Here is a 13,290-nt window from a genome sequence, read left to right on the forward strand (position 1 = left end):
CCAGGGCTCCCCGGGCATGGGGCAGGGCAGTGCGGCCACTGCATCCCCCAGCTCTCCGGGCATGGGGCAGGGCAGTGCGGGCACTGCATCCACCAGGGCTCCGGGCATGGGGCAGGGCAGTGCGGGCACTGCCCCAGCCAGGGCTCTGCTTGGGGCTTGCTGCTCCTGCCCCAGCTCCGAAACTGCTGCCCACAAGCTCACAGTAATTGCACAGAGGTATAAAAGAGGCTGCTCTGCTGACAGTCAGTTATACAGCCTGTCCTTGATCTTTATGTGGGATTTCCCAGTTGCATGAAGCCGGAGTAACATATGGTCCCGTGTTTATAAGCATGTTAATGACTGAAATGGGAACCTCTACAACCCGTTTTCCTTATAAACTTTAAACTGCAATTTCTTGTTTTTGTTATTGGACGCTGCACGCATATGCCGTTAATTTGGCGCAGGCTGATGGGACACGCATGGCCACGCAGACCCCAGCGCTGGGCACACAAAAAAACCAGCTCCAGACACACTGCTGTACCTGAAATCACGGTCCAGCCCCTAATCAGAACCAGACAGGGCAAGGAAGCTTTCTTACTCATGATCTGCTACAAAAAGTTATCCTTCCAGGAAAGCACAATAATTAGTTTAAACTCCAGTGACTTCCCGTCCTTACAGGCACAATGACCTCGCCAAACATTTCTCAAAAATAAAACATCATCAGTTTTCACTCTGTGCTTTTTGAAATGCTGCTTAAAATGTCTTCATAAATTAAAATGTCTAGTAGAGACTTGACAATACTGCAACAGCTCCTTTGTGTTAACAATTAGCTGTTTTGCACTACAAAATATTGCAGTGTGGAACTTCTTGTAAGTGATGATATCTCACTTAAAAATATACTTGCCACTTTCAGGTGGGTAAGAGTGGTAAAGTCAGCCATACCCTGTCATTTGCTTAACCAAAATGTATTACAGCTGTTTTAACGAAAACAGATAAAGGTCTGGTACTGTGCTGCACTGGGAATTGCCAACCCAGGTATTCAAATTGCAAACAAAAAACATTTAAAAAGTATATCATCCTTATTTATCTCTCCCTACCTAACAATCATGTGGATAATTTAATCTATTTTAAGGTAATTTTCATAAATGGACAATACCTTGAAAATATATCCTTTCTTCATGAAAAGTTTAATTCCTGCATGTGTAACATCAGAAAATCATTAATGGGACTGTAATCTTATAACTGAAAAAAGCCCATTTGTACCTATATTTCCTGAATGTTCATACATATATAGCAGTGATATAGCAAAAAAGTAATGTATATATATATATATATCTCATATGTATATCATGTGTATATATATGATCTTTTTTTCTTTCTATATACTGCTTGTCTGCTTTCAAAGTGCAAAACCAATACAACCATATCCTATGAGCTGCTGGTCTGTTCTCAAAAAATGTGAAAATATGAAGGAAGATATTTAAGAATTGAACTAAATACAATCTCAAGAGGAGTTCCAGGAATGTCACTTAGGAACTTTAAGGACAAGTATACTAGTTTTTAGTCATTCCAGCACAGCTGGTGAATTTACACAGTTACAGTGTGCTGTCCTCAGCCTTCATATTAATGACCATATTTTTCAGTGCAGCTTAAAATTTGTCAAGAAGAACTTAATCCAGTAGCAAATTTATTATAAATTTTAGAAAGTCATTGCATCCATTTTTAGGTTATGGTACAAAGTACAGAAAAACAGAAGTTTACATATTTGAGCTTCTGCATCTGCTCTTGAGTAACTTTTCACTTAAAAATAAAGCTTGGCAGAAAATATACTTATAATGCAGACCAAATGCATTTGGTATGTTCAGAAAAAAGAAAAAAAACCACGAGCACAGAGAGTTTATTTTGAAACTTATTAATTGAGCATGCACTATTCTTTCTCTCCGTGAGACCCCATTTCTCTACAAGGTCCCCTCTCGTTCTCTGGTCATTCCCAACAACCTGCACACACAAACATCCTCCTAATCCCCACCAACAGAATTCAGCCTTGTGGCCCCTCCACATGGACAAAAAAAAACCCCAGGAAATACGCCAGAAAAGAGAGAGCAAAGGCTGCAAACTGGAGAAGTTGCAAAAGTACCTGAACCTGCCTGCCAAGGAAGCCAAGGGGAACCAAGTGCAAAATCTAAATCTGTATTAGCTTTACTGCAAAATCCTCCAATACTTTTCAGCAATATCCATCCCTAAAGTGATGCTGCCCTCAGGGTGGTCCCTGGCAGAATAACCTGCCAAGAAAGGCCCAGGAAAACACAAGGGGCTGCTGCAATGAGTCAAAATCCTGAGACACTGGTGGAGACCTTCAGAGACTGGGGTGCAAAACGTCATATTTTTCAAAATTAATTTTTTTTTTACCTTATGTCCCAAAGAAATACAGAAGTTTCACAAGAGGAGCCTTCTAGCACCCCCTGACTCACGGGAATTTAGATTTACAGCAACTTATTGGCATGAACCAGGCAGTCCCATGTGCCTTGCTCTGACTGGTAACACAGCGGATGACATTACATCATGCTTGTATGTTTTTATTGATAAAATAATAAACTATGTGTAATCCTTCAAAAAACAGGAAGACAAGGTATTTAATGGCCAAGTCTGTGGCCCCTTAGCTCTGGAGAATGATGTAGAAATGAGTCTTCACTAATGCCTGTATCCCTAAGAGAAGCATGAGCACCAAAGGGTCACATACTGGACAAGGCACTCTCAGGACAGAAAGGTGCTGAACAACAGGGGAAGGTGTTCACACACATTCCACTGAAGGACATATGACTCATGTAAGTGTCACAAACAGCCATCTTGAAATTTCAAAGCCCTCTTCCTCCTCCCAGCTGTGGCCCTGGAGAACTTCAGTCCTCTAGTCCTCCCTTATTGTAATAGAATACGCAAGAGTTTTCTCCTTCCTTAGGCTCATCTTAGTGCTGACAAAAAGTGGCCTATAAGTGTAATTTCAAAAATTATTCCCATTGCTCCATTTGAAAAGCAAACCAGCTTCATTAGCAGTCAATAACAGCATTTAACTGTAATACTGCAGGTAGAACTTCTCCAGAAAATGAAAGGGTGGACAGGACTTATCCACTCTGATACAAGAGGATGGACAGGAGTCATCCACTCTCATGCAAGATGGACAGGAATTATCCACTGTGATATGAGGGGATGTACAGAAGTCTCAAAAAAAGGCACAATCAGGTGACACTTATTCCAGGACCCAATGTCTACAGAAGATGTCTGTAATAGAAATCATGCAGAAAAATATCCCTTACCTGTCCGATAGACAAAATTGCCTTCTGTCTCTGATGATGATGGAGACACCAGTTCTTCCTCAAATTCATTGGAACTAAATGAACCAGAATGATTCCTTTGCCTTGTTTTTTCCATCATAGCTGCATTAGTAGCCATGACGTGTCTCAATGAGTCATTTAGGTACCGATTCAATAAGCTGCTTTTGTATTTGGGGGGTGACACGTAATCCTCATTGGCACTTGCTTCTGGTCTCACTCCTGTTTTTATTACTGAGCTTTCAGTTTTAATCACAGTGTGGTGAACTGGTTTGTTATATCCCCCTTCATTCATATGGTTTCTTGGAGGATTTTCTCCATCTGAAAACAAAAGAACAAAGATACAGTAATACATTGAGTATTTAATATTTAACACGAGGCTTTCTCTCCATGTTTGGTTATATTGTGATAAATATAACTAAAACTAGACAGTTACTTCAGCATTAGACACTGATTTTCATTTTCTTCTGCTTACACATTGCTCATAGTAGTTCCCATGATTCTCAGATGTTCCAGGTATTCTAAATTAATTAGCTATAGAAAAGTCTTTGAGTCTAATTTGTTCATGAGTAACAAAAGACAGCTAGAAAAAAATTGGAAAATGCCCTAACTCAATGATATGCATTTAAAAAGCTATGTGAATAGGCTGAATTATTACTATCATAACTTGAAATTTGGTTTGCCTCAACACCGCAGAATATTTAGGTACATTTGCTTAAACTGTACTCTTTTAATTGTTCTGCAAGCCATCTTTTCAAGGGAAGTGAGTAGAAATGTGAATACATTCCCACATTTTTCAAGAAATGTGAGTACAGACTGAAATTGGAACAAAGATATTTAAAATTGAGTACAGATTGAGACATACTCTTCTAAAAATTCACATACAGATTTCTGACAATGTTCTGTAGGATTTGTTCCTGTCATTGTATCTCCATGTCACAACTGTCTAAAAAAAGCACTCACAGACAGAATTAATACAAGAATTCTATTAAAAATACAGGGTACTTAAAAAAAAATCCTGCTTTTGTTAATTTGAGTAAGAAAGAGAATTCCAGTACATCCTTTATGGAAAACAGCTGCTAGCAAAATATATCAAATAAATAAAAGTAATATTCAGTTTACCATCTAAGATATCCCACTAATCAACCCGTTAATGATGTATATTGCCATATACCTTCCACGAAGGAAAGCAACAGCCAAGTGATTTCTCATTTCTTTATACCAACAAATGTAATCAATTTTTTTCCTTTAATGCAGACTAAAGGAATGGGCTTGTAGAACGTAGTGAACAAAGAATTCTCTTTCTAGCAACAATGAAATATAATAACACACAGCCAGATTGCCACCTCGAACAACTTACACAGTCCTGCTTTGTAGGCTGCACAGTAGCTGGGAGCCAAAAGAGGCACCTAATTCACAAGAACAATAAAGGCAGATCCACTGGAGGTATTTGTGATTAAAAATTAGAGCTAACTTAGAGTATCTAACACTTTCTAAATATATTTTAATCAGTTTAAAATCGATAAAAGATCATAAACAAACCTTCAGAGCAGGAGTCATCGCTGCTGACGCTGAGTCTCTCAGCATTTCCCTGAACATATTTGTTGTACAGTTTTATTCGCAAAGCCCAGCTCAGGTCTGGCTGCCTGACAGTGTTCTTCAGGCGACGTCTTGCATTGGCAAACCAGTTTGATACCTGCATACAAATGTCTCTATTAGCTTCCCCTGAAAATTAGGCAAATCAACCAACCCATAGAGCCCTCAAGAGTTTTATGTATGCTTCAAGGGGACCACAAACAGGAGAAATATGAACAGAAGTCCACGAAATTACCACTGAGCAGAGCAGGAATCTCATACAGGAAGGCAATTTAAGGTTTCCCACCCTTCCCAAGTGTTAGCAAAACCACATTATCACAAGATTTCAATTAAGGTGGCCCAAATACCAGTTTTATATTAATTTTTTTTAAATTTTAAAGATAAAACCCTGAACTTCTAAGATGAACCTTTAACATATTACCAACTTCCTAAATTAAACTAATATCTAATATTCAGGAATTTCCTTTGATATTTACATAGGCTACAATAAAGCTATTGAACAGAAAAGACATTCTAAATTTGTATATATAAAAGCCCTTGTTTTATATATATATATAAAAGCCCCAAATTCACCCTTCACTTTAACAGAACTCTTAGTCTGATAAGCTGTGGGCATCAGGAGAGTTTTACACAGAGTACAACGTACTTTGACTCACTGCAGAAATCCACCATTTGCTCTACAGCGAAGCTGATTTTACAAACTCTTTTTGTCAGGAACAGTTTAAAATATAAGATGCAATTCCTCACAAGGTGACTACTAAACAATAATCTGCTTTGTCTTCCCATCTTCAAAGCATTTTCTAGAGTTTGACTTCGCAAAATGGGTTCATGTCAGTATCCCTCTAGCATACAGGCTCATTACAAAGTCAGGCGCAAACACAAGTATTTCACAGTGTTTTAGGCACTGAATGAGCAAAAAGGCACAGTCTACCCTTCAGTGCCAGCAGTGAAAATTAAACCACCAAATGGGATGCGTGTACTTGCAGTGACTTTGCATGAAAGCACACCTAGAAAATGCTGGCATTGATTCTACTGCAACTCAAAAAGATAGAAAATAGAAAATACTGACAACTCTATCTTTACTATGAGCAAGAGCAGAGGCAAGTGACCTACATTCTAATGATGCTTGCTTAATGATAAATAAGGTGTTCAAAGTACTATTTAACCCTGGCAGGAATAAGTGCATTTTGACATGACCTCTGCAAGAAGGAGGCAGAGTAGCATCACTTGCAAAGGAGAATGTGAAGAATGTTAGCAGCCCATAGCCCTGTTCACATCTTTGTGTTGTGAACACGCACAAAGAGAAAGCCAGACTACTGTTGTCATATTCTGACCTGGGAATGATCACACCATTTAATTTACCTCAACCTGCAAAGCAAGTTCATACATGTTTTATCAATACATGCTACCCCACCTAACAGAGAGCCAAACTGTAGACCTTAGTGCTGGATTTTGGCCCTAGTTTTGTCATCTGCCTGTTGTAGCTAAGGTTACTGTATAAATCCCACAGAAATAATTGTCTAATTATTCTGGATCAATAATCTCTTCTAAAGCGATTATGAGAAAAATAAACACTATGTGCCTATAGAAAAAGCAAAGCTTTAGTTCAGAATCCCAGCTAGAACTTAGCAGTGCTGCCTTATGCCTGTCACTTTGATTTGACTTAAAATCACGTTTACATGGAACAGGGTTCCACTGAAAATACGGTGAGCACTGGATCAGTGCTCAGATGGCAAACACATAACATTACAAGCCATGTAGTTTACTATGACAGGTTAGAAAACCAAAACTGTAGCTGGCAAAGTAATTCTAAGTCTCTTCAGAGGCTACTTGCTTGTAATCTTAGTATTTACACAGTAATTTTTACAGCAAATGAGATAGGGTGGGCTGGAATCCATGCACTTTCTAATGCTGTTAGCAAAGTCACACCAGACTGCTGAGCTGAAGCAGCAGTCATCTGCTGCATGACAGTGTAATTCTGAAATTAAGTATTTAACAGTAGAGATGGATCAATCCAGCATCCCAATCAACAGCATTGCAGTTCCTGTAGCATTTTACCAAACTGACAGCTTTCCAACCTCTCACAATAAAGATTTCATTATGCTTCATTCTATTACATATTGAAATTTTTCATCAGTGAAGTGCCATTTACAGAAAAGATAGGGTAGTACTAGTGTGATTCATACATAAAAGCAATTAAATTTAGCAGGAGTGATTTCTGCATGGTACTCTTGGTTTATTTTGGGCTCATTCTTCCCATGCCATTGCTTTGCTTTCTGCATATCAATATGAAAAGATGAGTCATATTTTGTCTTATGCTATGAGAGAAGGCAATAGTAGTATTTGATCATTATTTCATAATGAGATAAATATATTGCACATTGTCCTCCTGCTCTTTATGGAGCAGATGATTTTAAATGCCATCACACATCACATACAAGACAATCAGGGGAATAGGCCCAGCCAGCAAGGATTTGTGAAAGGCAGGTTCTGCTTGACCAACCTGATTTCACCTATGACAGTGTGACCACTTAGTAGACGAGAGAAAGACTGTGGATGTGTCTACCTAGATATCAGTAAAACCTTTGACAATATGTCCCACAGCATGTCCTGGAGAAGCTGGCTGTCCATGGCTTGGATGGGTGTGCTCTTTGCTGGGCAAAAAACTGTCGGGACTGCTGGGCCCAGAGAGGGTTGGTGAATGGAGCTGCATCCACCTGGTCACTGGTCACCAGTGGTGTTCCCCAGGGCTTGGTACTGGGAGCCAGTTATGTTTAACAGCTTTATCATTGATCTGGATGAGAGGATCGAGGGCACCCTTAGTCAGTTTGCAGTGATGCCAAACTGGGTGGGAGTGTTGCTCTGCTGGAAGGTTCCACAGGGGATCTGGACAGGCTGGATCCATGGGCCAAGGCCAGAGGTTCTACAAGGCCAAGTGCCTGCCCCGGGTCACAACAATCCCTGCAGTGCCACGGGCTGGGGGAATTGGATGGAAAGATGCCCTCTGGAAAAGGATCCGAGGGTGCTGGTGGACATCAGCTGAACGTGAGCCAGCAAGTGTCAAGGTGGCCAAGAAAGCCAATGGCACAGCAATAATGTGGTGTCAGAGACTGCAATCCTTTGGCTTACGGTCTGGTTTACATCTTAATTCGGGCAGAGGCATTTCTAACAATTTCAAGAACTGGACCATAACATGTGGCCAGCAGGACCAGGGCAGTGATTGTACCCTTGTGCTTAGCACTGGTGAGGCTGCAGCTTGAGTTCTGGGTCTAGTTCTGGGCCCTTCAATTCAGGAAGGACACTGAGGTGCTGGATAGAGTCCAGAGAAGGACAATAGAGCTGGGGAAAGGTCTGGAGCACAAGTCTGATGAGGAACAGCTGAGGGATCTGGGGGGGTTTAACTTGGAGAAAAGGAGGCTCAGGGAAGATCTTATTGCTCTTTACAACTACCTGAAAGGAGGTTGTGGGTGGGGTGTCAGTCTGTTCTCCCAAGTGACAAGTGATAGGACAAGAGGAAATGGCCTCAAATTGAATCAGGGGAGGTTTAGATTGGATATCAGGAAAAATTTCTTTACAGAAAGGGTTGCCAGGCATTGGAACAGGCTGCCCAGTGAAAGTTACCATGGTTGAGTCACTGTCCCTGGAGGTATTCAAAAGAAATGTGGACAGGGTGCTTAGGGACATGGTTTGGCAGTGGACTTGCCAGTGCTGGGTTAACGGTTGGGCTCAATGATTATAAAGGTCTTTTCCAAACTAAATGACTCTATCATGCTGAAAGAACCTCAAGCCAGCTTTTAGAAGAGAAACCTTTAACTAAAGCAAGGAGCAGCAAACTCACTCTAGAAACTCTTATCCCAAATGCAATTACAACAAGGTCCATTAAAGCTTCAAAAGAAAGGAAAGTTAGTCAAACCCATTTAAGAGATTTTTAGACTTAATCTATAATGGGGTAATCTCTAGCTGCTTTCCAGCTTTTGGGCACTGGTGCATGTTGCTGGAAAATCCTGATTTCTAAGACATCATGAGAGTCAACACCTCCCTCACTCTTCAGTCTTGGACAGCCTCCAGGTGTGTGGACTGGACCAGTCAGCACGCTCACCCTGACCTCCATCTGCCTCCTTCAAAGACAACAACAGTTTTACCACTCATTTCAACCAGGCCCAAATCTTACATTGTCAATCCATGTGGTCTTTAAAAACCTGCCTGTCCACTGCTGTAGGTCCCACTCACAAAGAGTGCCAGTTTGCAACACACTTACCTAAACCATTACAAAAAGGAACAAGCAAAGCTGCCAAAAATGCTCAACCTTTCCCATGGTCCCAAGCTGCGCTACTGTGATCTCCAAAAATAACTTTAAAAATACAACAAAAAATTATTTAGATAAAAGCCAGTGGGAAAGTCTTTGTCACATAAACCTCCCAAGAAGTAAGTATCTTGAAAAAACACATGATGAAACTCACTATTCTTGTAAAGTAACAATCCTGTAGTTCTTTGAGAAGTAAAAAGACAAAATCCAAGGGGAACGATAATAGATGTGCTTTCCAGCATTCATTTTTTTACAGCAGTTCAGTTGTTCTCTAAGAGCATCAGGTACTTATATCAGCATCATGAAATATTGACCCTCTGGCTTTACTTCTGAAGACACATCTTCAATTTTATTGTAATTTGTTCTGCTTCAGTGCTTAACAGCAGCCAAACTTTCAGAAAGAGAACAGACATCAAGTGATTCACCTCCTCCAGTAATCCAGATATGCCTTTATAAATCTGAACATTATTAAATCCATAGCAGCACATGACTGATATACAAATCTTTGTATTGAAAAACCTTCTTTCCAACAATACACATATTCATATTTCTTTCTGGAAGGAATATACTGCCATTTTTCTTTTTTATTTCACAAGAACATCTAAACCAAAATTTAAAATAAAATAAATCAAACACTATGGTAATAATACAAATGAAAATGTAGCATATTAATAGGACAAGTTATTGGATTCTGAATTGGAATCTAATTGGAGTAAAATATAAAATGCCTTTTCAAACGATATTGCTTTTTTGGTTTCCTGCTTTGGCAGTTGTGGAAGTAGAAAACTTTGGACTGCTGGACTGAAATCTGCAATAACATTTGCCTTGAGGACTCCCAAAGACCTTGTTGGCCTGCACAGGAGTAAGTTAGCCCAGAATTTGCCCCAGGTTTTGCTGCTACTACTTAAGAAACAAGATGATTTATGATTCCTGCAAAATCCTACCTCCTTGAAAGAGTCTGACTTTTCTTCAGCACTGCAGTCGGACATGCATCTGGAACAGTCCCCTCGCTGTCCCACTGCACCCAAGAACAGCGGGGTAGGCCAACGTATTAGTAAAGTAGAACAAATTAATTTAAAATCAGCCAACTGAGTGATAGAAAAACTAGTGAAAATAAAGCTGTGGAAGATTTGACATGCAGATACAAAAGTTATTAGTCATTAGCATGTCATTAGTTTGTCCTAATAACAAAAGTAAAAAAAAAAACAGGGCTGGATGTTCACCTCTTTGTCTCACAGAAGAATTGGTTTTATCTATACCATGTACTAAAAAAAGCTCCTTTGGATAGATGGTACATATTGGAATAAGGTTCGTTAGATGAAAGAAAAGCACAGGGAGGAGAGTATGATCAAAGCACAGGGAGGGGAGTATTACATCTGTATGATCAAAATTACTGTGACCACCATCATCTTCCAGGCAGCTGCTGAAGACCTTTTCCAAGGTCGTCAGTCAGGTGAAAAACAAAAAAACACCCCAACCATTCATTCCCTAAATGGGATTTGTCAGAAACTCAGAAACTCAAAGGGATATTCAACAGTAACTTTTGCCTTTCCTATGGCTTGTGACGACAAGGTGTCAGCACGCGAGGGATGCTGGGGAGAGGCAGCAGCTGTCAGCAGACAACAGCCTCCACAGGAGGGGAAAGCTGTGGGAGCAAACACCACGGGACAACACTGAGAAATGTAAAAAGTGTAGGAAATATGAGACAGGTCAGCGAATGTGAAGGCCTTTAACCCAGAGGAAACATCATACACTGATTCCTGGTTCTCCAGTGATGGCCAACAATATTACTAGATTAGAAGAACAATTTATAGGCAACCCTGGTTGATTCTTTTGCAAAGTGCCCCTCCTGGGACAGAAGCAAAGCTTTCCAACAGACCCACAGCCCAGTCCCAAACCTCCTCTTGGTAACACCACTCATCTGAAAGAGCACAGCCTTCAGGAAAGCTATTTCAGATGTACCCAGTGTGACTGGGACCACACCCTGCCATGCTCTCTCTCACTCTTAGAGAACAAAAATTTTGAACTGAATTACAATCTGGTTCTTTCTGAGCATCAAAAAAGTAGGGTGTAGGGTGTAGGGTGTGTGTTGTTTAGCTCTTTGTGGCTCAGGAATTACTGCTGGTGCCAGACATATGTATTTACATCTCATACAGATGCTATTGAATTCCTGGATTAAAAGAGCGTTGCACAAAAAAGATGAAAAAAACACCTGGGATTTCTCTTTGATGTTGTGCTTCTGTAAATGAAGATAGATATGGCTGTTTGCACAGTTCTTTCAAATATTACAGTTCATAGAAACAAAACTGGTCAAATTCACCTTCAGCGTAAATCCACTAGAGCCACAGGGCTCTAACAGAACTAAAAGCAGCCCTCCCTGATTCTTTTTAATTTTATTCTACACTTTATGTAGATCATAAAACTCTGTGGAGAAGTGGCCATGGCTCACTTGATGCTTTTATAAAGGCTAACACTTCTCATCCCCATCAGGATTTATCAAAGCTGCCACGAGAGAAATCCTGCAAAACCCCACCAGTTCTTTTCCCTTTGCTGTTTACTCTGAGGCATTTTTAAAAGAACAGCAGAACTCCTCAAGATGTCACTAATGTGAAAGTGTCCCAACACATATTATGGATATATGTTTTAAATCTCATGTAAAAATATAGGGGTATTCTAAGGGCCATAGTCCAATAAAATACTCCTATTGAATTGAGCCATTGAAGGGATAGTGTTTATGTAATCATAGTTTAAACCTTTCATGTATATTTTTTAAAAGCAAGAGAAGTTGTTTTAACTATATCTTCCAGTTATAACTGGCATTTTCTGAGACATTAATATTATTTTTGTCAAAGCTATAGTGTTTTTCCTAGTGCAATAGTTTCATAGTGAGGTACTGAAGTGTAAAAATTTCCCATTTTGCCATTACTAGAACTGAAATTCATAGTACAGGTTTTTTGGTTTTTTTTTTTGAAGGGGCACTCAAAATAATAAAGCTGAATTACCACCTGTTTTTTTCTAATACTTTAGGTTACTTTGATCTCTTTGTGCTTTTTGCAAAGTGACACATAATGTGTTAGGCAGAGTGATGAGGACCCAATTCTGCAAACACATGGGTTTCATTTTACACACCTAGCAGTAGCTTGCAGTAAGGAAATTAGATTATTCACAATGCATAAATCTTTGCAGCATCCAGACTTGAGATAGCATCACTTGGCAACTGATAGCATTTAACCACATATTTCAGTAGAGTACCAGATGGCAAAGAGAACAAAGAAGTGAGATTTATAAACATTTGCAGCAACATTTATACCTCTTACAGCAAAACTGCCAGGCACTTCAGGGGAGAATTACCTGAGAGCAAAACAATTACTCCCCATGTCTAACTATATTACAATGATAATTCCTGCAAGACTGTGTGTGCTGAGCCAGTGCACACAGTGTGTATGGTAACGCTGATGTCTGTGCAACAGGTGATGACAATGATTATCAGAACAATAGAACAGTTTCCATCCTACCCCCTTTTCAAAAGGGAAGAGTAGTTCCCTGAAATTTCCTCAACAATTTCTATCCTGTGCTGAATTCTCCCATGACTGATATTTTTTACTTGAGAATTTTTAAAGACTAAGCAAAAATATTTTCATTGTATTTATGAATGAGATGAAAGGATGAGGGCATCTATTCCTAGGAGTGCGAGCACACACTTTTTGCTGATCGTCTTTAGCAGTTCTCCAGCCACGATAGCTAAGATATTGGCAATTCTTGTTTGAGAGAGACAGTGGGGAGCTGGAGTGGGGAGCCCAGGGAAGAGTGGAAGAAGGATGTGCACAGAACCCTGGTCTTGCTGGCTGCACCGATGCTCCCCGATACCCAGCACTGTCCTTTGCTCAGCTCACAGAGGAGCTTTGGCAGATGCTGTCCCCATACCTCCCGTCCATGAAACGCCTCGGAGCGGCTTTTAGAGATGGGGGTAAGGGGTTCCCTTCCTTACCTGCACCAGGGTCATCTGGGAGCCGAGGGCCAGCAGAATCTTCTCCGTCTTGGTGGGGTATGGGTTGTCGCGGTGCTTGTAGAGCCACTGCTTGA

At 40.2% G+C, this 13,290-nt stretch overlaps 1 protein-coding gene across 1 annotated transcript in view; it reads right to left on the reverse strand.

Annotated features, from left to right (window-relative positions):
• Positions 1-13,290, reverse strand: part of MKX (mohawk homeobox) — a 50,905-nt gene that overhangs the window by 34,003 nt on the left and 3,612 nt on the right. Inside the window, exons 2-4 of the mRNA XM_031059309.1 lie at positions 13,196-13,285; positions 4,848-5,001; positions 3,291-3,626 (exon numbers count right to left, since the gene is read on the reverse strand). Of these exons, the coding sequence (XP_030915169.1) occupies positions 3,291-3,626; positions 4,848-5,001; positions 13,196-13,285 (580 nt within the window). The remainder of the gene's footprint in view (positions 1-3,290; positions 3,627-4,847; positions 5,002-13,195; positions 13,286-13,290) is intronic.

Source organism: Geospiza fortis, unplaced genomic scaffold (assembly GCF_000277835.1).
Source record: "Geospiza fortis unplaced genomic scaffold, GeoFor_1.0 scaffold75, whole genome shotgun sequence".
Lineage (NCBI taxonomy): Eukaryota > Metazoa > Chordata > Aves > Passeriformes > Thraupidae > Geospiza > Geospiza fortis.